We start from the raw sequence: 21,653 nt of genomic DNA, 5'->3' as shown, positions 1-21,653 counted from the left end.
TCCAGGCCGGAACTTCGACAAGAACGGGAACATGATGGACTGGTGGAGTAACTTCTCGGCCCAGCACTTCCGCAAGCAGTCGGAGTGCATGGTCTACCAGTATGGCAACTACTCCTGGGACCTGGCCGACAACCAGAACGTGAGCGGCCACCGCCCGGACACACCGCAGCCCTGGCCTGAGGGAGGGCGGAGCTGGGGAGCCCGGGCACCCCCGCCATCCTGTCTCCCGCCTGCAGGTGAATGGCTTCAGTACCCTCGGGGAAAACATCGCAGACAATGGAGGGGTGCGGCAGGCCTACAAGGTGCGTCCAAGCAGGGCCCCCGAGGAGGTGGGGCGGGGAGCGACCAGGTCCAGGCAGGGATGGCCCCTCAGCACGGCAGGGACTGACCCCTTCCCAAGCCCAGGCAGATCCCGGGACCCTCCTCCATCTGACAGGGAGGCAGGAGAGCCCTGGGGGAGCCTGCCGGCCACAGGCGGGCAGGCCCACACTTTACCCCAACCTTAGCTGAGGCCTCCGCGCTCTGGGGAGACCACCGTCCACTGCCAAGTAAGGCAGTGCCAGTCACTGAACGCCCGCCAGCCTCAGCGACACCCCTGCACCGGCAGCCTCGGGCACTGGCCGTCAGGCGCTCATTCATGTGGCGGGCTGCCCGGGCAGTGGGCTCCCACCGAGCCCGAGGTCAGTGCTCAGATGGTCCCTGGGGTTCTCAGAGGCCCCACGCTGCAGGGGCAGGATCCCCACCAGAGGAGGCCCGGAAGCCAGACCTCCCTTCCGCCCCAATCCAAGGACCCTGTAGTCCTGGGCAGGCCCTGGCCCAGCATCTGCTTGGTGCCTGCAGGCTTACCTAAAGTGGGTGGCGGAAGGCGGCAGGGACCAGCGGCTGCCAGGACTGCAGCTGACCTACAAGCAGGTGTTCTTCATCGGCTACGCACAGGTGGGGGTCACTCCCCTGCCCCGCTGGCTGGAAACCGGCTCCCCCACTTGCATCCTTGGCGGGCCCCCAATGATGCATGCCTCCAGGGACACCCTGGCGGGCAAGCCAGGCAGAACCAGAACTAGTGGGCCAGGAAGCCTTCCTGGAGGAAAAGGAAGGTGGCGGTGTTGGAGCTGGGCAAGATTCAGATGTAGCTGTGGAGGGAGAGGAGCGACCCGCTGGCTTCCCTCCCCCCACCCAAGAAGGAGCAGCGGGGGTCCTGGCGGGACTCCTCTGTGCCCAGAGAGGAACCAGGCCGCACTCCCTCCGTGCCACGGCCCTAGGGGCGCCCGCCTCCCCAGGCCCACGGTGCCCCCCCAGCACCCCCTCTGGTCCTCCTTGCCCCTGCACCCCATCCCCCCGCCCCTCGTCCAAGTCCCGCAGCCACGCCCCTCATGCACCCACAGGTGTGGTGTGGGTCCTACCGGCCCGAGTTCGCCATCCAGTCCATCAAGACCGACGTCCACAGCCCCCTGAAGTACAGGCAAGTGGCCCCCGCGCCCCGCGCCCCGCGCCCGGGCCGGCGCTGTCTCAGGCTCCTCCGTCCCCCCGCAGGGTGCTGGGCTCGCTGCAGAACCTGGCCGCCTTCGCAGACGCGTTCCACTGCGCGCGGGGCTCGCCTATGCACCCGAAGGTGCGATGCCACGTCTGGTAGCCAAGGCCGAGCCGAGCTGCGCGGCCCACGCCGACCCGAGGTGCCCGGTCCGTGCGGAGACGGTGCTGCCAGCGAGGACCCGGCGTGCGCTCCGCTCCTGGCGGCCGACCCACCCGCAGCCAACCCACCCATGCCGTGCCCGGCCTCCGCGCCCGGCCTGGAGTGCGAGCCGGCCCTGAGCCCCCTCCGCGCCCGCCTGCGAGGATCTACACCGCCCACTGCAGCCCTGTAGACACGGTTATCAGTCTTCTGCCCGCTCGCCAAAGCGCGTCCTCCTCAGATGTCCACGAGCTTCAGACTTGAGCTAAGTAAAGGCTTTAAAGCAGTCGGCTGCCTTGTCTGTGTAGCAAAGCCCAGGGCCGGCTGTCACGGTGACATACCTGAGAAAGTGCCCCACTCTCCCGCTGCACCTGCCGCTGACTGCTGGTGGCCAGGTGAGGAAATGGCAGGGCGCTCCTGACAATTTCCCCAGGGTCTCTCTGCCGGGGGCACAGCAATGACCGTGATGCCCCCAAATGCCCGCCCTTGGGGATCACAGTTCAGGTAGGGAGAGGGGATCCTGACCCAGGAAGGAGCTGAGTTCCAAGAGAGGGGCGGGGGGATCTGAGCTGCAGCCCAGAATCTGGATTTGGGGTTTTGTGTAACTGGAAGCCAGTGAGCGGTTAAACCTTGTCACCTGCCCTGAGTTTTTAAATGACCACAGAGAGGCTCTGTTGGGGGCCGGGGACGCTGGGACGCCAGCTAGATGGCCACTGTGGTTGTCCAGGCCTGGACCAGGGGCATGGAGGGTGCTGAGAAAGTCATCTGAACTCAGACAAGAGAGCTCCTGACGGGGCAGGACAGGAGTTCTGCTCTAGACTTGTTAGAGCAGAACTCCCCGCCTCGTGACAGGGGCATCGGGGGAACCGGACATCCCCCCCCAGGCCACCCCCCACCCCCAGCGGGGCGCACATGACAAGTCCCACGTGAGTAAAGGGCCTACTGGCAGAGCAGCCCTTTCCCTAAAAGTCCCCGACTGTCCACCAGACTCCAGTGGGTGGAATGGAAACCATCTCCTCCCTGGAAACCCAGTTAGCTCCCACCCCTCCAGGCCAGGCTCCCACCTGGGGCTTGGGGAGTTTCCTCACTATCAGACAGAGCCCATCCCACCCTCATCTCCCACACCCTGGACCTGTTCTCAGACCCCTGACCCACATGTGCCAAAGGCCTAAGGTCTCCAGAGAGGCTGCAGGGGCGCGTCCACCAACAACAACCCACCAGGGAAAGCGACTCTGCTAGCGGGGAAGGTGATGCCTCGGGAGGCATGACCGCCCCGCTGGCCTGGATGAAACCAAGAGTGATCAAGGCCGGGGTGGCCAGGGCTGCCAAGGACGCAAGATTCAGAGGCGATGAAGAAACACTGTCCAGAAAGTGCAGTTTAATGCTCATCGCTGCCTGCAGACCAGGCAGAGTTGAGCCCCAGCCCAGAGATTCTGGAATTTGTTCACATCCAACTCCCAGTATGCCCAGGGCAGGAGACGCCGCTCAGATCCTTGGAGGCCCGGGGCCTTCACCTTGAACACGCCTCGTCACACTGCGGAGCCAGCAGAGGCCCCGTCAGCCTGGCCACACTCCCCAGGGCCAAGAGCAGCTGATCCCACCCCCCAGGGCTCTGTGGCCCAAGTAGAAGGAGGAGTGTGCCGGACAGTCCCCTCCATTCGGGGCACAGGAGGTCGACCACCAGCACCATGCTAACCTAACGTGGGCAACGGTCACCTGGGACAAACCCCAGCCCCCCCAGGCTGAGAGGACGGGCCCCTCCTCTGCCTTGCAGCCCCTGACCAGGCCCCTGTCCCCTGGAGAGGGCCCTGCTGTGCCTGCCCATCTGGCCACCCTGCCCCTGGCCCACCACCACAAAGTGGGGTGGCAGTGACATCCTGGGGCTGCTGTGAGCCCAGAATCACCTAAAGCCAACAAGGTCCGGCTCAGCATTTGGCCACAGCAAGCGATCAACCCAGGGGTTGGCTGGGGGCGGGGGGCAGGGGGGGGCATTCTTGGCGCAGCGCCCACCCCAGGCCTGGGCTCACCTTGGGCGGCTCACTGGTACAGACCTCCGCAGAGACGCCCAGGGCCTGCAAGATGCTCTCCTGGGGGGCGTAGTCACCTGGAGACTTCTGGACGAAGTGTAGCAGCACTTTGTCTCCACCTGCAGCCGGCGGGCGGGGGGGGTGGGGGGGTCGTCAGGGTGCCCCTGTGTGGCCACACCCCGCCCAGCTAGGATGACACTCAGAGCTGGGCCACTCCACCAAGGGGGTAACTGTGCTGAGGTCAGTAAGCCGAAGGGAGGGAGGGTGAGGGCAGGCTCGAGTTCATCAAAACCTTCCCACCTGAGTGTGTGGCCCTGCAACCCCGACCCGTGACCCTGCGGTGGCCCCTGATGCCCCGCCCTTGGCCCACCTTTGGCGACCACCAGCAGCCCTCCACTCTGCAGCAGGTCCCCGGAGAGGTTGCCCTGGATGCCGACAGCCTTGGCCTGGGGGGAGGGGAGCAGGCCCAGGTCAGTCCTAGACAGAAGCCCCTGCACCTGAGTCCCACACGACCTTGGCCGTCACAAACCTTGGCGGCCACATCACGAACAGGCTTCCCCAGGGAGGCCGGCAGGACGCTCAAGCTGTTGTACCTGCCGAGACACGGCTGGCTTGTCCAGGCTCTGCCTCTTCACCAAAGACAGCCCCAGCGCCTGCCCCCCGGTCTCTGCACAGACCAGTTCCCACAAGCAGGCCCCGCCCCATCTCGTCAGGGGCTCAGGAGGCACGGGGCAGCCAGCCTGTGCGTGTGGGGAGTGTGGACTGGGTGAGCCCGGGGGTGCCGGCTCAGCTGGCACTGCCAATCAGAGGAGGCAGCCAGCCGGTGGGCTGGCAGGCCTGGGGCCCCACAGAGGGTGTGGGGAGTGTGGACTGGGCGGGCCCGGGGGTCCCGACTCAGCCAATCAGAGGAGGCAGCCAGCCGGTGGGCTGGCAGGCCTGGGGCCCCACAGAGGGTGTGGGGAGTGTGGACTGGGCGGGCCCGGGGGTCCCGACTCAGCCAATCAGAGGAGGCAACCAGCCGGTGGCAGATGCACCCGAGGTGGCTAGGGTGGCCCCTGACTGGGGCGCTAAGCCCAGGTGCCCTCTGCAGCCAGTTGTGGGGAGGCCCTGGGTGAGAAGCCTAACCTACAGCCCGTAATAGACACTCGGCACCCAAAAGAGAGCCCAGCAGGGCTGGCTGGAGCAGTGGATGCCCCCAGAGCCCGCTTGGCCAGGGAGAGGGGGAAGGGAGAAGAGGAAGAAGGGAGCGGTGAAGCCCCGAGCCCCCAGCTCACCGCTTGAAGCCCAGCTCCTTGTAAAACTGCTTGCTCTCATCCAGGTAGAGCTCTGAAAAGTAGAGGCCACAGGTGGGTGCCCCAGGCCCACCTGCCCCCCTGGCTCACCCTCCTGCATCCGGCCTTCTGTCCACCCTTGGTACCCAGCTCGCCCACCAAGGACCAGGAGGGGCAGAGCAGGGCTGACTGTCCCCATTGTTAGAGGAGAGGCAGAGGCCCAGAGGTACAGGTGGAAAGGGAGAAGCAGGACTCGTCCGGACTCTGCCACTGGGCCCAGGGCTCTGTGAGGGGAGGGGTCCAGCAGGGTGGGGTCGGGAAGCAGCAGAGCCTGGGCTCTGGTCCCAGATACTCCTTGGGGAAAGCATCTGGAGAAGCTCAGGATCTGGCTCCTGGGGAGGCGAGGAGCTGGCAGCTGACGCAGTAAAGACCTTTGCCCTGGACTGCAGGCCAGAGTCACCACTGAGCCCTCCACAGTGGGAAGAACATCACGTCTGGGGCAGGCGGGTAGAGGCCACAGCTGGAGAAGGCAGGGGAGGGGGGAGGGGGGTGGAGGGGGGAGGGGGAGGGGGAGGGGAGGGGAGGGGAGGGGAGGGGAGGGGGCGGGGAGAGGAGGGGGAGGGGGAGGGGAGGGGAGGGGGAGGGGGAGGGGAGGGGAGGGGAGGGGGAGGGGGAGGGGGAGGGGAGGGGGGAGGGGGAGGGGAGGGGGGAGGGGAGGGGAGGGGGAGGGGGGAGGGGAGGGGAGGGGGAGGGGGGAGGGGAGGGGAGGGGGAGGGGGGAGGGGAGGGGAGGGGAGGGGGAGGGGGGAGGGGAGGGGAGGGGGAGGGGGGAGGGGAGGGGAGGGGGAGGGGGGAGGGGAGGGGAGGGGGAGGGGGGAGGGGAGGGGACGGGACACAGGAGCCTATCAAGGCCGCTCCTGGAGAGAGAAGGGCCTAGGCTGTGCAAGAAGGAGGCAGCGAATGCCCTGAGTTTGAGGAGTGGTCTCAGGGCGGGCTAGGCATTTGAGGGGGGGGCTGCAGGGGGAGGAGGGTGGGGAGTGCAGGCACCTCCCGCGAAGTAGCCACCGTCCAGAAACTCCTGCAGGCCCAGGGCCTCGGGCCCCACGCCCACCAGGCGCACGCCGTTCTGGTCCAGGAGCCCCTTCAGGCTGCTGAGGTCCCGGGCGATCCAGCGACACACCATGCAGCCAAAGCGCCGCAGGCCGGCCACCACGCACGCCTGCTCCTGCCACAGGCTCCGCAGCTCCACGGCCTGCGCCGGGGCGGGTGAGGGGCGCCGTCGGACCACCGCCCGTGCGCACGTCCTCACCCCCGGCCCCGCTCCCGCGCCCCGTGCCCCCAGCCAGCGCCACGCACGCCCAGCCTGCACGCCCAGCCTACGCCCCCAGCTCCACCCTGTGCCCCAGCGCCGGCCTCGGATGCAGCTGCCAGGTGCCGGGCGCACCCACCACCCTGAGCCCGTCCAGCCTCACCTCCCCGGTCACCGCGTGCTTCAGGACACACGCGCCCACGCGGGCAAGGTCCACCGTGCTCATGGCGCCTGCCACCCCGGACCCCAGCAGCAAGCCCGCTCTCCAGCAGTCCGCTCAGCCTTCAGTACTACGCGCGGCCCGGCTCCGCCCCGGACACGCCCCCAGACCACCGCCCCGGCCCGCCCCCTCCGCCCCGGCCCCGGCCCCGGCGCCGCGTACCGCAGCTGCCCGTAAGCAAAACAGGCTCCCGGGCACTCATTTTGTATATGCATGAGCCCGTCAGCCAATGGCGCCGCTGATAGTGGGCGGAGCTTGGCGGTGCGCCTGCGCAGAGTGCAGCGCCCGGCCGGGGGCGGGGTCAGTCGTGGAGTGCGGGGTGGTAAGGAACGGAGCGGTGGGGGCCCCGGAGTTCCGGCGGGGGTCCCATCTGGTGGAGGAGTCCGAGGGCTTACCTTTTCCCGTGGTCTTGTTTCATCTTGAAAATCCATGAGAATGCAGCGTTTTCTCAGTTACACGTTCGTGTTGGCTTTAATCATAAAATACTGTCAATTTCATGCCAGCTAATACCGGCCTTTAACCCCCAAACTTTGGGTGAAAGGGACCCGAAAGGGATAACAGCAGTTTACTAGGTGCCTTGCCGATTTGTCTTGTTTTTTCCTCGCGACAGCCCTCAGACACCTTTCAGTATCACCCAATCTTACCCATGAGGGCCCTTGGCACAGAGGCTGAGGGGTGGAGCAAGGCGACTCGGACTGCGGGGTCCCACCTGGCCATGGCCCGCCCCCCTCCGAGGGACTGCGGTTCCTGGCACTCGGCCTCACTCCCCAGGGCCCACAGACGGCTCCAGGCCCTGGACAAGGCTGGAGAATGAAGGGGCAGCAAGCAGCCCGCCCTGGGTTTGGGGAGGGGGGAGTCCCCCTCTTGACACCACACTATTCCACAGGGCCTCCCAAGAGAGAGGGGGAAACTGAGACCCAAGGGGGTGCTGCTGCCTCCTTAGCCTGCCCTTGGGCCTGGGAGGATGAGGGTGCTGGGAGTGGCTGAAGGTCCAGGCTCCAAAGCCAAGTTACTATGCCGAAAAGAGAAGGATTTCAGTTTCTGGTTATCGAAGGCAGAAAGGGCAGGCCATGCAGAAACTAGTAGCAGCAGGGGGCCGTTTGCCCAGCAGAGACAGAGAAACAAGGGGAAAATGCCACAGTTCCCAAACCCAGCCGTGCAGCCCCCGAGGCCGAGGTACCTCCCGGATCTCTGTGAGCATCAGGCATCCTGGTGCCACGTGTGCTGTTCCACATCCCGCCTCTCCTGTCTCCAAAGTGCGGCAACCCTTTCGAGTTGGAGGCAAAGCCTGGGACTAGCAGCACATCACGTGACATGTTCCTCCTGGAGTATTTATCTCGTGGTTATCATGCCCGTCGTTCTTGTGGGACTTGTCATAATATACTGGCAATGCATGAAAACCAGAAGGCTACCTGGCGAGCAAAGCCTGTGGTCCTGTCAGGGCTCAGGTCCCAAGGAGTCACAGCCCAGAGACCCTCCACGCTCTATCCCTCAAATCTAGAGGAGGCAGACCCCAAGAGTATCTCCAGCATTCCTTGCCCCTTAGGGATGTGGACCTCCCACAGAGCCAGAGACACCGCGTCATGAGATCTCTCAATGGTAGGGGGACAGGATGGGGAGCCCTCTTCCTCCCTGATGCCCACTCACAGCCATGAACTCTGAGCTCCCATCCTCCCTGAGGGGGCAGTGGGGGCACAGGGCAGGCTGCAAACAGCTGGGAGAGGCACTGGGATAAAGGGTTAGAAGCCCCGTTGTCAAGGCTGTGTCCCCACCAAGAGCCTAAGTGTCCTTCATTCCTTTACTGGTTCGTTCATTTCCCTTCTCTTATCTGCCGTACTCTGGGCTCCTCGTCTGCACCAGGTCCCAGCTGGACACCAACATCCGGCCTGTGTAGACCCAGCTCTGGCCTTTGGGAAGCCCCATGCACACCCAAAAGGGAGCAGGTACTCAGCAAAGATGTCCAAATTAGGGAGGTCGGCGACCATCTCCGGATGTGTCAGCAGATCCTTGCTGTGTCCTCACCCGAAGTCCCCCAAGGTGCAGAGAGGTCTCGATTTCCAGGCTCTGAGCAGACCGGCCGGGCAGTGGCCAGTGTCCCTTCTCACCCCAATTCTGTGGCACCTGCTCCTTGAGGGGTGGGGGGGAACCTCCTCTCTGAAGTGCTGACCCCCTGTCTGTGCCTGACGGTCAAATTGGAGTTAGAGACCAGGGTTTGGCAACTGAGGAGGTGGGCAGGTTTGCCCCTATATCTCTTCATGTGTCCTGGGCCCCTGGGGGTCAGGCCAGCAAGAAACCCTGTCCGCTTTGGCCTGGCCTGTCTCTGAAAAGCTCAGTCTCCCGGGGAGAGGCCCCACATCTCTGTCTGGTTCCTCCTCATGTGTGTCTGTTTCACAGGAAGACCCACCAAAGGGAGATTCTCCCTCCAGGTATTAACACCTGTCCCCCCAGCTGGAGGTGATGCTGTGGGGGTGGGTAGACGCTCCCAGGCCTCTGATGGTCTTGAGTCTTTAGTCTACAGCCCTGCCTTTTAAGCTGGGAAGAGAGACACAACTCCTCCCATACAAACTGGGTCCCCGGGACACCTGGGGGCTGGAGCCGGGCTGGAGCTGAGCGTGTCCAGCAGAAGTGGACACAGTTCTCCAGGCTCTGCAGGCCCTGCCGGGTGTCACCACAGGGGCTGTGGAGGACACTGCAACCAAGTTCACTGCGAGGGCCCGACCTGCTGATCAACGGGTCCGGGACGCAGGCGCCTGAGATACCTCGGGCCATGCCTGCTGGGAGCTTCAGCCCCCCTGGAGGCAAGGGGAGCTGGTGGGACCCCTCCTGAGCTCGCTTCAGACTCCACCCAGCAGAGAGAGGGGCCGCTGCTCAGGGGGCTTTGCAGACCCCTCACACACACCTCCCTGTCAGCTGCAGGAGGCCTCGCTCCTGAGCCGCCCAAGCACTGAGCCAGCCCTGTGAGGAGGCAGCCACTAGCACTTCCTGGCGCCCCAACTCCTAACCCTCCTCCCTCTGAGCCCCAGGCGCTCATCCGGAGGACGGACCTGTGGGCACGTCCCTCCCGGGGCTGGGACTGGACCGGACGGGCCTGAATGTGGCCTTATGTGAAGGGAAATCCCCTTTGGAGGGGATTTCTCTAAATTGGAGTCGTGTTCTGCTCCGTTTCCTCATTTGGAAGCTCTGGCCTCCACTGGGGGTCAGACAGGTGTGGACAGAGGCCTAAGTCTCCCTGCAGGGAAGATCCCCGGAAGGCGGGCTGGGGCAGGGCAGGGGGCAGCACCTGGTCCTCCACATGCTGGGGGTGGGGCAGTAGCAGGATCTGGGGGCCGGGGTCAGCTTTCCTACCTGGGTCACAGACTTGGCACTGCAGACCCTTGATCAGGCATTGAGGTGGGCCATGGAGGCCCTGGGGTTGCAGGGAGCAACTCCCCACAGGGCAGCCTCGCCCGGTGCCCTGCAGCCCAGGGACCCAGGGTACTCAGGGCTGGGAGGGCCGGAGGGAGCCCCCCATCACTGGACACCCCCGGCAGGTATGACCCCGTCTGCAGTGACCTAAAGACATCTGGGCTCTTCCCCACGCCCTGGTGAGCATGCTGGGGGAAGTCAGACCGTTCTGGGGGAACGTGGAGCCCTCCTGGGACACCTGAGCCTGGTTCTGTCACAGGGGCTGCCCTACAGGGCTCATGGCCCACTCCTGCCGTCTGTGCCCCCTGCCAGGGGCTTCATGCCACCCCTGGTGGTGGGTGCTGTGAAGGGAAGGACTCCTGGACAGGAAAGGGGCGGGGGGATCTGCCCTCAGCCCACAGCGCTGGACCCCCAAACCAGCCCCACAGAGAGGGTCCCTCCAGGGCTGCACTTGGGCCGCCACCTCCTGTTTGCCCAGGGTCATCGCTGGGAGCAGGAGGTACAGCACCTAAGGGAGATGGCACCGAGCCTCAGTCTCTCTCTCTGTGAAATGGGGCAGCAGCCCCTGCCTCTGGCCATGCCCTGCAGGGATGCCATGGGTGGACCCAGGACAGACTCCGGGAATGCCTGAGTATGACTATCCCGCTCAGGTCTCGGCACCCCCTGCCTGGCAGTGTGGGAACGCCACCCTCAGGGAGCCCAAGGCCCTGTGGTCTGGACAGCATGCCAGCCCCCCTGCTGGCCTGTGCTGGGCCTGCTGAGCCCTGGGGAGCCAGAAGCATCAGAGCAGGGGAGGCCCCCAGGCCTGCCCAGTTGGGGAGACAGGCTGCTCCGGGCCCGGGGCTGGGGGAGGCCACGCTGGGGCCCTGGTTCCAGGGCTGGCTCTGCCCGGCAGTCAGGGGCCCTCCCTGAGGAGTAACGGCCTGCGCTGGCAGGGGAGCCACGCTGGCCGGGAGCAGGCGGCCTCTGGCCCGGTGCATGAACGTCTGGGCTTATCACCCAGGACAGGGCTGCCGGCTGTGGGTGGAGATCGGCTGCCTGCTGCAGAGCCCCACCCCAGGGGCACGTCCCAGCCAGGCTTTCCCAGAGCAGCCAGGCCAGGGAGCATCCTCGCCTGCAGTGGGCTCGCCTGAGACTCCGGAATGGGGCTGCGGCGCGGGGGCCTGTAGAGGGCGGCTTCTGCTGGCGGTGGGCCTGGCTCTCCTGAGGTCAGGGGGGCAGGGTGCCAGGGCCTGGGTCAGCCCGGGAGAGCCACATACTGGGGGACAGAGGCCCATGTGAGGTCAGGACAGGGACATGGCCCAGGCCGGGATGGGGAGGGAGGGGTCAGTGGGGCACACCCAGGGGGCAGGAGTGGGGACACTGCTGGGTGGTGGGACAGGCAGACAAGCTCTGGGGTCTCCCCAGGCTCCAAGCATTAGCCTTGGGCACCGGGCACCAGGGTGGCAGCCCCCCGCCTCGCAGAGGCTCCGTGTCCCTCCACGGGACCATTCAAACCCTGGCTACGGTCCCCCAGAAAGCCAGGGAGGAGGGGTCACCTGCCGCAGGAAGTGTTTGCTCTCCAGCCCCCAGGGTCCCCTGGGCCCACAGCTGCTGGGGTAACAAGCCCTCTCGGCGACAGCTCAGACGGGGGTGCAGGCTGCGTGCAGGGGAGAGGCGGGGAGACCGGAGTCAGGCGGGGGGTGCGGGCTGCCGACCGGGCGGGGGGGCGAGGAGAGGGGCGTGTAAGCGGGGAGGTCAGGCCCCCACTGGTGAAGTCTCCGGGCACAGGTCCTCCTGCCCCAGCCAGTGCCAGCTTCCTGGCCCCACCCCTGTGCACTAGCAGCCACACTTCTGTTCCTGTAGAAGCAGGTGGCCCCCCAGAAGTCATCCGCGCTCCGCCCAGTGCTCTGACCCCACAGCACTGAGCCCACAGAGGGCGCCCAGCTTGGCTTCCCTTTACCTGTGCCAGCCTCCACAGGTGACAGTCCCCGCCCGCATGCCGTGTGTCCCATGCGCGTCCCCACCGCTGCCAGGCTGTGAGCCCAGCTGCCTCCCGCGCCTTCCTGAGCTCAGCTCTGCGGAGTCCGAAGGGATGCGGGAGCGCACACTTTGCCATCTTTGACGGCCAGAGGGCCTCCCCACCTTGTCCACGTCCCACCTGTCCCTGGAAGGGGGCAGGGCTGGGTCATTTTGCTCCATTTCATTGAAGGGGAGACAGGGGCTCAGAGAGGGACGGGCCTTGCCCAGAGTCCCCCGTGCAAGCTGTGCTCAGACCCAAACCCCGATCTTCCCGTCCAGTGGGGCTCGGGGCTCTCCCCACCCAGGCTTCTCAGCTCCACCGGTGCCCTCAGAGCTGGTGAACAGGGCAGGCCTGGGGGTGGGGGGGGACCACCACTGCCACCCTCTTGTGCCTCTGGGCTGCAGAAGGAGCGTGTGAAGAGCCCCACCTCACATGACACTGGAGCAGGACGCCGGGAGGGTGGGGACCCCAGCGGCAGGTGCGCGTGTCGCCAGGCTGCAGGCACGTGGGGTCAGCCAGCTTTGCCTGGATCTCCCCAGGCAGGAGCTACACCAGTAGGACTGGCCAACGGCCACCACGTCCTCACGGTCGCCACCTACTTCCATTTCCAGGGGAGCCTGGGGAGGAGAGCCTGGGTGCCAGGGAAGGGATAGGGCAGGGGTGCAGTCATGGGCGTTGGGGGGGGGGGGGCGGTGTTGACTACCATCCTGTTTGCAAAGCTTCCCAGAGCTCAGACGCAGAGCTAAGCACCAGCCCCTGTCCCCCAGTACAGCCAGCCCAGCCCCACAGACTCCAGGAGTCTGAGGCAGGGTGGAAGACAAGTGTGACCCAGCAGCTTGGGAGTCCCTGTGAGACGTCCACCAGCACAGGCTCCCGTCCCCCTGGGAGGGCCTGTCCTGCTATTTACCTCTCCACTGCTTGCAGGCCACCTGGGGGTTTCCAGTAAAGGGGAAGGGGCACCCCTGCATCCTTGGAGGAGGCTGGGGCGGGGCCCTTCCCCACTCACCATGTGTTCCCATCTCTGGTTGTCATCTGCTGGGTGTCCCCTCTCCTCCCTCGGCCCCAGGCCCCCAGGATCAGCAGGCAGGGTAGGATCAGAGGGTGTCCCCCAGAGAGCCCTGTGTCTGTCTGAGGTTCTGCGGGGCTCCTGTACCCAATCTATGCTTGGGGGGATAGAGGCAGAGCCCGCATCCCAGGGCCTCTCCTTCCACTTCCCTGTATGACTGCGGCGCTGGGACCCAGGGCCTCCTCTCCCCTCTCCTGACTGAGCCAGAGCCTGTGCCAGAGACCCCCCCCCCCGCACCCTCAGGGCCCAGGGGAGGGCTGTGCCCGGTCGGGATCACAGACCCTGACACAAGGCTGAGCCTCTTCCCCATCCCAGTTCTACCGCAGCTGAAGGAGCCTCAACTCCAGCCCCCATCACCCGCTGTCCCCTCAAGGTCCTCCCACAGCCCCAACTGTGCCCTCCAAGGGGCTGCCTCTCCCACTGTGTCACCCAACACCCCAGCCACCCTGTCAAGACACCTCCAGATGGACTCCTGGAAAACCCTGATCACATTTCCCCTCTCTTCTTGAGAGGGAGATTTCCAGGGTCTTGAGGGTGGAGAGAGATTGGGAGATGAGCCACAGTCCTGGGGGGCGGGAGGACGGGGCATCCCAAGCCCCACTCTGGAGGCTTCCCTTCCTGTCCTCTGTGTTCAGGCTAGCCTCAGCTCCCCCTGCTCTGTGGCAGCCCCAGGCTGGGCATGGGGCTGATAGGCAAAGCAGCCTGGTGCCACCTTCCTGGGGCTCATGGTCTAGTGAGGAAGCCAAGTCTAAAAGCCAGAGTAGCTTCATGTGGTGAAGGCTCACTTATAGGCAGCAGATGCCAGGCAGGGCTCCGAAGGATGAATAGGAGCCCTGCGGGGGAGTGGGAGGGACAAGGTGAGAAAGGCGTTCTCTGAGGAAGGATGTGTGCTGAGCAATGTGGCAGGGCCCACTCCCGGTGAGGCCTGCAGCGGGTGGCGACACAATGCCGGCCATGGCCCATCCTGTAGGAAGGCCGGAGCGAAGGCAAACCACCTGCCAGGAGAAAATATTCACATCACATATGTCTTGGATCCAAAAGATGTAATTCTTCCAACTCAATAAGACAGACAACCCAATCTGCAAGAGATTTGAACAGATCCTCCAAACCAGAGAAGATGCATGGACAGCACCCGCAAAGAGGCTCAACGTCATTGGTCAGCGGGGAAACCCGAACGACAGCCATCGGAGCGGCTGAGGTTAAAGTCTGACCAAGTGTTGACGAGCATTTGGAGCCACTGGGACTCTCAACACTCCCGGTGGGAATGGAAAGTGGAACGGACACTTTGGACAATGGACTGGCAAATCGTTACGAAGTTACATACACACCTACCATAGGACCCAGCAATTCCCCTCCTGGGTAAATAACAAAGAGAAATGAGACCACGTGTCCACACCAGAACTCGTTTATTGAAGTTCAGAGCAGCTTTTCCTGGTAAAAACCACCCAGACAGACAGGTGAGTGGCTATGCAAAGTGTGGCATATTCATACAATGGGATACTAGTTGGTAATAAGAAAATGAATTTTGATACGCACAGCATCACGGAGGAACCTTGCAGTCACGATGCTGAGTGAAGCGCCAGGCCCAAAGGAGCCAGGCTGCGCGACTGCATGGATGTGAAATTCGGAAGCAGGCAGATATAACCTAGAGTGACAGCCGATCAGGGATGCTTGGACCAGGCTGGGGCCTGCCTGCAAGGGGCCGGGGTTAGTGGCAAGGGCTGCCATGGCAACGTACCGGGGCTGGAGGGCTTAAACAATGAGAACTTATTTCTCTCTGGTCTGGAGGCTGGAAGTCTGAGATCGAGGTGTCACAGGGTTGGTCGGAGGCCTCCCTCCTTGGCTTGCCAATGGCTGCCTCCTCGCCACGTCCTCACCTGGCCTTTTCTCTGTGCACATCCCTGTGTCTCTCTTCGTACAAGGACACCAGTCTTATGGGATTAGGGTTCCTGCCTTTCGAGCTCCTTTAACTGGAACCACCTCCTGAGAGCCCTGTCTCCAGATCCAGCCACCCTGGGGGTCAGCGCTTCAACACGTGAATTCAGAGCAAACAGTCTCCGAGCAGAACGCCAGTTCCCCAGGGCAGGGAACTCTCTCCCCCGCTCAGTGCTATGTCGCCGGCACCTGGCATCAAGAGGGCACTTGGAACAAATCTGCTGGGCAATGGTGAGGTGGAGGAAAGCCACCCGGTGCTTTCGGCCAGCATCACTGCCCTCCCGGTGAATTGAACCACGTCACACCTGCAAGGGCACGCCGACCAGGTCTGACCTCAGACTGAACTCAAACACCGTCACCGCGCAAAAGTGACCAGGCTGATGCGGTGACCGCAGCTCCTTCCTTCCACACCCACAGCTCCAGCCCCGCTCCATCCACTGACGTCCTGGATGAGATGTACTGAGATGCCCCATCACGGACTTACCCGGCCCCTGACAGTGAAACCGAACAGGAGCCTTTGGGGATCCTGGGCACAGAAACCTTTCTGTGTCCCCCGTTTCTTGTTTGTAGGGAATAGACTCCAGCCTCCGTGACCTTCCCTGAGTTCCAAAGGGCAGATTTGAGCAGTTGCTAATCAGGGAAGGGAGGGGATGCAGAGACAAGGGAGGAGACCACCTGAGGCCAGATTAAAGGAGCGCAGGCCCTGCACCCCAATCCTTATCAGCAAGCCCCTCCTTGAACCATGGCTATAAATCTCCTCACCAAATCCCCCCAGGTTGGGACATAATTTTTCAGGGCATGAGCCCACTGTGCCCCTTTGCCCGGCAGAGCAATAAAGCTATTCTTTTCTACTTCCCCCAAGCTCTGTCTCTGCGATTTGATTCGGCACCTGTGCCCAGAGGCCGAGTCGTCGGCATCAAGAGTACTCCATTCAGCGCAGCTTGAACCCTCCGCCAATCACCCTGCACAGCGCCACACCCCAGATCCCTGTCTGACACCCTCACCGGGACACCCTCACTGCACCCTTGTGGGATGCGGACGTGCTCCCAGCACTTGGCTGCAGCGCTCTGGCTGGTATTCGGCTTCTTCAGGTAAAGTAGCGACAGATGCTCTTCCTCTTGCCTGTGGTGATCCACCCTGGGGCAGAACTGAGGGATCGATTTGCTAAAAGATCTGGGACACCCACACACACAAGTGTGCGCTAGCATCCACACACGTGTGTTCACGCACATCCCAGCCACAAGGACAGGGAGGCCCAGCCGAGGCTGTGGACCACAGAAGTCCCTCCTGCGTGCGTACGCTTCTCCATGGCCTGAAAAACGCCAGGTGTGCTTCCTGGCTGGGGCTGGGGGCGATGGGGGAAGTGGGGGGGCGGGGACTGCCACGTACAGCGTCTGCTTTCCCCTCTCTCCTCGTCTGCATGGGGTGAGCGTTGGTAACCGTAAGTTTCGCTTTTTACAAGAAAAAGGCTGATCAGGACACAGATTAACATTCACTTCTGGTCAAGGCCAGGTCACCAGGCCAGCACCGGGGGAGCCCCATGCTGTCCCCAGAAGGGAGCCCTGCCAGGCACTCCCTGTCCGCTGCACCCCCCCATTCCCCACTCTCCACGCTGGGCCCCCAACTCCTCAGTCCTGGACTGCAGGGCTCGGAAATGAATCGGGCCCAGCCCTTCCCGGCCACATCCAGGGCTTCGTACACCCATGTGGCAAGTGGCAAAGCAGCATTAGTCACCCCATCACCAAAAGGTGGGAGACACCTGGGAATCCAGCCACAGAAGAATGGCACCCCTGCACAAGGGAGGTTTATTCACCCAGAAGAAGGAATGCAGCTCTGACATCTGCTGCAGGGTGGATGAACCTTGAGGACATGCTGCTATGTGAAATAAGCCATCACCAAAGGACAAGTACCGACTAATTCCAGGTATGTGAGGTGTCTGGAGTTGCCAAGCTCACAGAGACAGCAGGTGGAGGAAGGGCCACCAGGGCCACCGGGAGAGGGGAAAGGGGGAGTGAGTGTTTAATGGGGAGAGAGTTTCTACTGAGATGGTAAAAATGTTCTGGAGACGGATGGTGGCGATGGCTGCACAGCAATGTTTATGTCCTTAAGGCCACAGAATTGTACACTTACAGATGGCTAAGGTGGTAACTTTTATATTATGTATGTATGTTTTATCACTATCTGAAATCAATGATTCAATAGTTTTTTGTGTTTTTTTTTCTCCCAAAGAAAGCAGAAGTGATCCTTGCAGGGATGGGATGTTCTATATCTCGACCCGATCAGTGCCTGTTGCTCTCATCCCTGTACTATAGTTTTGCGAGACGTTACTGACAGGGAAACCAGGTGAAAGGTGCGTGGGATCCTTCTGTGTTGTTTCTTACAATTCCCTGTGAATTATCTCCAAGCAAAACGTTCAACTAAAAGAATACAAATAAAAGGGAAGCACTGTGAATTGAAGTTTGCTCTCGAGGTGCAGGAAAAGTTGGCCAACAGGTGCCCAAGTTCATGGGCCGTGGACCCTGCACCTTCGGAGATGCCACCTGGGGTGTTTCGCCAGCTTCGGTCCTCCGCCAGAAACAGGAAACGCTGCCCCCCGGAGGTGACCTGGGAGGGTTAGGTCCCTTGGGCCTGGAGGGCCTGTCCTGTCCTCCATCTTCAAGAGCTGTAGTTTCCTTTTTTTTTTTTAATGTGAACCTTGAACATGTCTTTCCCCATAATCATGTTTGTCATCAAGAAATAAAAAAGAAAAAAAAAAAGAAATAAAAAAGATAGCTCACCCTGGCCTGTCGTCTTTGTTTAAACATGGTCACAGGATGTAATTTCACAAAGAAAACCTGGGACAATGAAGGGGACGTTGGTGTTGAGGCAGGAGATAGATGGGCCCCAGGCTGAGCAGCTGGAATCTGTCCCCTGTGGACAGATACTCCGAGATAAAGAGAATCACAGAAGCAAGGAGGAGCTGAGCCTTGCCAGATAAAAGATAAAGAGACCACACAGTCCTCATACTCGAGGTCAAGGAGACCTTCCCGACTACACATGCGCAGAAAGCCTCCTTGGGGGTCAAGAGGGAGGGGGTGCCACCCCATAGTACGTGGTGCCAATCTATCCATAGGCCTCTGCGCTAGAATCCATCTTGGCTAAGAGATGAACACGCACACAGGGGAGGACCCTGAGATAAACCAAATACGGATCCAGAACCAGGCAAACCAAGATGACTGGCCAGAGGAATCCAGAAGAAATGCCCCATATAAGTGATTCAAACTCTACCCCAAGGGCACGACTCTTGCTCTGAGCCCGCCTGTGTGTGTCTATCCACACGTACCTTTTCCTCCTTTTTTCCTGCTAATAAACACTTCACTTGTTTCACTACTTTCCGTCTCTTTGTTGATATTCATTTCTACAAAGCAGACAAGCCAGGGTCTTGTCACTGGCCACTGGCCCTCGTGGTCTAGTGGCTAGGATTCAGCACTGTCACTGCTGAGGCCCGGCTTCAATCTCTGGTCCGGGAACCGAGATCCTGCTTCAAGCCTCTGCAGGCTGAGGCCGCCGGAGATCCGTGTGTGGCAACAGCCTGGTGAGAGGCTCCCCATCCCCCACTCATTCTCTCTCGCCCCTTCGAGCATTTTTGGGGCAGCCCTGAGTCCCCACCCACCTGTGAAATGGACACGCTGGCGCATATCCGTGGAGAGTCTGCGACACCCAGGGCCGGGCTGCTCTCCCACTCCACACTCAGTGTACGTCCCACACCTGCGTTCCTGTGTCCCATAGAAGGTCCTCCGCACAAGCCCTCGATCGACCCCCAAATAATCCATCTTGTCAGGGGGACACCCCCCCATACTGCTGCTGAGATATCTGACAGGTGACAGATCGGATCCCGGGATTCGCCATCCAGCCACACTGACCAACTGCCCAAGTGACCCAGAAGCAGGGGGTGTGTCCACGGCCCCAACCCTGCCCCTGGGCAAAAGCCCTGAGATAGGCTGCCGGGGAGAGGAGGGGGCATCGGCCCAGGCACGCAGTGGTCGCCCGCTGCGTGGCTGAGGGTCTCTGCCCCCGCCGCCTTAGGGAAGCTGGAGGGCCCTGAGCCAGCGCGGCCTTACCCTGAGTCCAGGCTCCGCAAGCCTCCAGAAAGCCATGCTCTGTTTAGCCCACATTTATTAAGCACCTACTGCATGCCAGGGAATGGGGCAGAGGGATGGCCCATTGGGGCTGTCCCCTCCCCCAGAGGAGTGATGTGCTGGTAGACAGGGTAACTAGAATCCTGAGTGTGGACAAGGGGGCTCAGAGGTGGGCACCTTAATAGGAGTGGGAGCGGCTCACGACCCCATGATCTGGAGCTGCTCCAGGCACAGAGGCAGCAGCGGTATCCACAAGGCGGCCGCAGGCTGCTGTGGTCACCACACACCCCTGCCCGCTGACCTCCCTCTCTGGTCCCTCTCCGCGTGAGGCCGGCCTCTGCGCCCCCCCCACGGGGCGGTGCTTCCCGGAAGGTGACGCCCCTCTGGTTTCAGCGTAACCCCACCCCTTTCCCAGAACTTGCCTGAAGGCCCGCCCAGGCCGGGGCGGTCCCTGGCTGTCTGTTCCCACCCACCGTGCCCTGCACACACCCGGGGCTGGGGCAGGCTTGAGCCGAGGAGCCCTCCGCCAACGCCTCCGCCTCCGCCTCCGCCTCCGCCTCCGCCTCCGCCTCCGCCTCCGCCGCGGGAGAGACCTCGGCGCCCCTTCCCTTCCCGGGAGCTGCCAGGCGGCAGGGCCAGGCCGCGAGCCGCCAGGGGGCAGCAAACCCCACACCTGTGCCCCGGTCTCTCCTGGGCCGGCTTTCGCTTCCACCGCGGGGTCAGGGAGCTGGTGGGCAGGGGTCTGGGGCCACACTCCCTTTAACACTGTGACCCCACGCCCCCTCCTGTCGGGTTCAGTGCAGGACACTTCTCAGCCCTGCTGCCACGTGGGAGAAGGTGGGGAATAAACGGGGGGCGAGATTTGAGGTACCAGGAAGAGGTATGCAGGGGGCGTTCCACCCCCTGCTCTGCTCCGTCATGCTGGGCGGCCACAGCAGGGGCGGGGAGGGGGCGAAGGAGGTCAGGGCGAGCCCCCACTGCTGAGGGGTACCAGCCCACCCCCGACTCCTGGTGTTTACGTGGCAGGGTTCCTGAGTCAGCAAGGTCTCGGAATGCTCCGCTGTGACAATGACGTTCCTGCCTTGGAACCCAGGACTTGGGCACCAAGCGGGGCTCACACAACGGAGGCTCCCCCCGGGAGGCCTGGGGAGGGAAGGAGCTGTGGCTGCCTCAGAGAATCCTGAGGGTCTTCTTTGTCATTAGGGGCCAGGGGAGTGGGCTGGGCACTGACCACGGTTCCAGAGAGGAGGCCAGTAGGGCAGGGGTCTAGCCCAGGATACCCTGGCACAATGCCCCACCCCAGCAGGCCCAGTTCCCTCCCCATGCGCTGGGCGGGGGCCCTGAACCTCAGGGGTGGTGGTCAGCTTGGGGTGGGGCAGAGACCCAGGGGGAGTCTGCAGACCAGAACTTTTACTCAAGCCCCATGTTATCCAGCTCTGAGACGTACACGGTATTTATCCGCAATGCATACACCTGCATCCCACAGGGATCTCACGTGCCCCGCGCCCCCACTGGCGTCGGGCAGGTGGCCACGCCCTTCAAAGGCACAGCATGCCCCCAGCCCACTCCCTCTCTAACGTAAAGCATCCAGCCCTTTCCTGGCCTGGAAGAAGCAGAGGTCCAACTGCAGGGCCTGGCTGGGATGACCAAGCACACCTACCCTCCCCCAGGCCCCTCTCCACTTCCCTGCCACGGACGATCTTGACCAGTTACAGCCTTTGGAACACACAAAACCCTTGTCCCCAGGACCCCTCCTTCAAGGTTAAGACCCAGGCACTGCCTGCAGCTGACGGCCCCGCCAGTGGCAAGCTGGCTGCTCAACGTCGGCCCTGGCGCAGGCAGGAAAAGGATGGGAACGTTCCTTTCTTCAGAAGAAGCGCTGCGCCTGGCCAGCCCGGGCCCCCTCTCCTTAGGGCCCAAGGGGCCTGGCAAAGTCCCCACCAGGGCCTCACCCGGACCCTGTGGGAGGGGGCTGCACGGGCGTGCTGCTCTGGGGCGGCGGGAGAGGGAGGCTCTTCTGCAAGTCGCTCTTCAGCTCCGCCTGAGTCTCCATCCTCGCCTGGTGATGGGAGAGTTCAGGAAGGCTTTGCGGAGGCGGCGCACCGTGCCTTCCCTGGATCCATCCGTGGTGCTCTCAGTGTTGGGGTGCTGCAAAGAGTGAGCCCAGCTAGTGACCGCGCAGGGGGAGCGGGGACTGGCGGGGCGTCGAGCCCCCGGTTTGGGTGACACCCCCGTCACAACCCCTTCCACCCCCCAGGCCGGGCGCGGAGCTCACCAGGGAGGGTGCCACCTCCTTCTCCGTGATGTCCCTTCCCCAGCGCAGGCGCAAACATCTCGAGCAGGAGGGAGAGCAGAGCGGTGGCGTGGTGTCCACAGTACCCTGCCGGGACCCCCGGGGGCGTCCTGTGCTGCTGTCACCCCAGACCCTGATTGGACTTCATTTTGGGGGTACTCACGGGGCCACGCCTGCCGCCGGGCGCGAGGGGCTGGAGCGCCTGGAGTAGGAGGGTGGCAGAAGGCGGTAGTGGTGGTGCCTTTATGGGACTGGGTCGGGGTGGGGGGGCCCAAGGGCAATCGGGCTTCCGCACCTCCCCACTCTCGGCAGCCAATCGGAGGCTGGAGCTGGACAAAG

At 63.0% G+C, this 21,653-nt stretch overlaps 2 protein-coding genes across 5 annotated transcripts in view; one reads left to right on the top strand and one right to left on the bottom strand.

Moving 5' to 3' along the window:
• Positions 1 to 1,630, top strand: part of MMEL1 (membrane metalloendopeptidase like 1) — a 33,336-nt gene extending 31,706 nt beyond the window's left edge. The window contains exons 19-23 of the mRNA XM_032648330.1: positions 6 to 139; positions 237 to 302; positions 841 to 936; positions 1,383 to 1,459; positions 1,531 to 1,630. Of these exons, the coding sequence (XP_032504221.1) occupies positions 6 to 139; positions 237 to 302; positions 841 to 936; positions 1,383 to 1,459; positions 1,531 to 1,630 (473 nt within the window). The remainder of the gene's footprint in view (positions 1 to 5; positions 140 to 236; positions 303 to 840; positions 937 to 1,382; positions 1,460 to 1,530) is intronic.
• Positions 1,631 to 1,801: 171 nt separating this feature from the next.
• PRXL2B (peroxiredoxin like 2B) lies at positions 1,802 to 6,645 on the bottom strand. 4 transcript variants are annotated; one of them, XM_032642897.1, is made up of 7 exons: positions 6,439 to 6,587; positions 6,014 to 6,218; positions 4,971 to 5,022; positions 4,226 to 4,289; positions 4,067 to 4,142; positions 3,697 to 3,815; positions 1,802 to 2,109 (listed from the first exon to the last, which is right to left on the bottom strand). In XM_032642897.1, exons 1-7 carry the CDS (start codon positions 6,499 to 6,501, stop codon positions 1,948 to 1,950), a joined length of 741 nt encoding a protein of 246 aa, XP_032498788.1. In that variant the 5' UTR covers positions 6,502 to 6,587; the 3' UTR covers positions 1,802 to 1,947. The 4 variants fall into 4 exon arrangements, with proteins under 4 accessions (XP_032498788.1, XP_032498798.1, XP_032498808.1 ...); XM_032642917.1 differs by lacking the exon at positions 1,802 to 2,109 and adding an exon at positions 2,991 to 3,203 and having other exon boundaries at positions 6,439 to 6,645; XM_032642907.1 differs by lacking the exon at positions 4,226 to 4,289 and having other exon boundaries at positions 6,439 to 6,572.
• Between the last annotated feature and the right edge of the window lie 15,008 nt (positions 6,646 to 21,653).

Source organism: Phocoena sinus, chromosome 1, assembly GCF_008692025.1.
Source record: "Phocoena sinus isolate mPhoSin1 chromosome 1, mPhoSin1.pri, whole genome shotgun sequence".
Classification (NCBI taxonomy): Eukaryota; Metazoa; Chordata; class Mammalia; order Artiodactyla; family Phocoenidae; genus Phocoena; species Phocoena sinus.
Note: the sequence above shows the minus strand (reverse complement) of the source record. Positions and strands in the feature narration are given on the sequence as shown.

Excerpts from the sequence above, each read along its gene's own strand:
- PRXL2B (XM_032642897.1), bottom strand. The coding sequence starts at position 6,501 with ATGAGCACGGTGGACCTTGCCCGCGTGGGCGCGTGTGTCCTGAAGCAC. Across the intron at positions 6,219-6,438 it reads AGCACGCGGTGACCGGGGAG|GCCGTGGAGCTGCGGAGCCT; the intron begins GTGAGGCTGGAC and ends GCCCCGGCGCAG. Across the intron at positions 3,816-4,066 it reads GCTGCTGGTGGTCGCCAAAG|GTGGAGACAAAGTGCTGCTA; the intron begins GTGGGCCAAGGG and ends CGCCGGCTGCAG.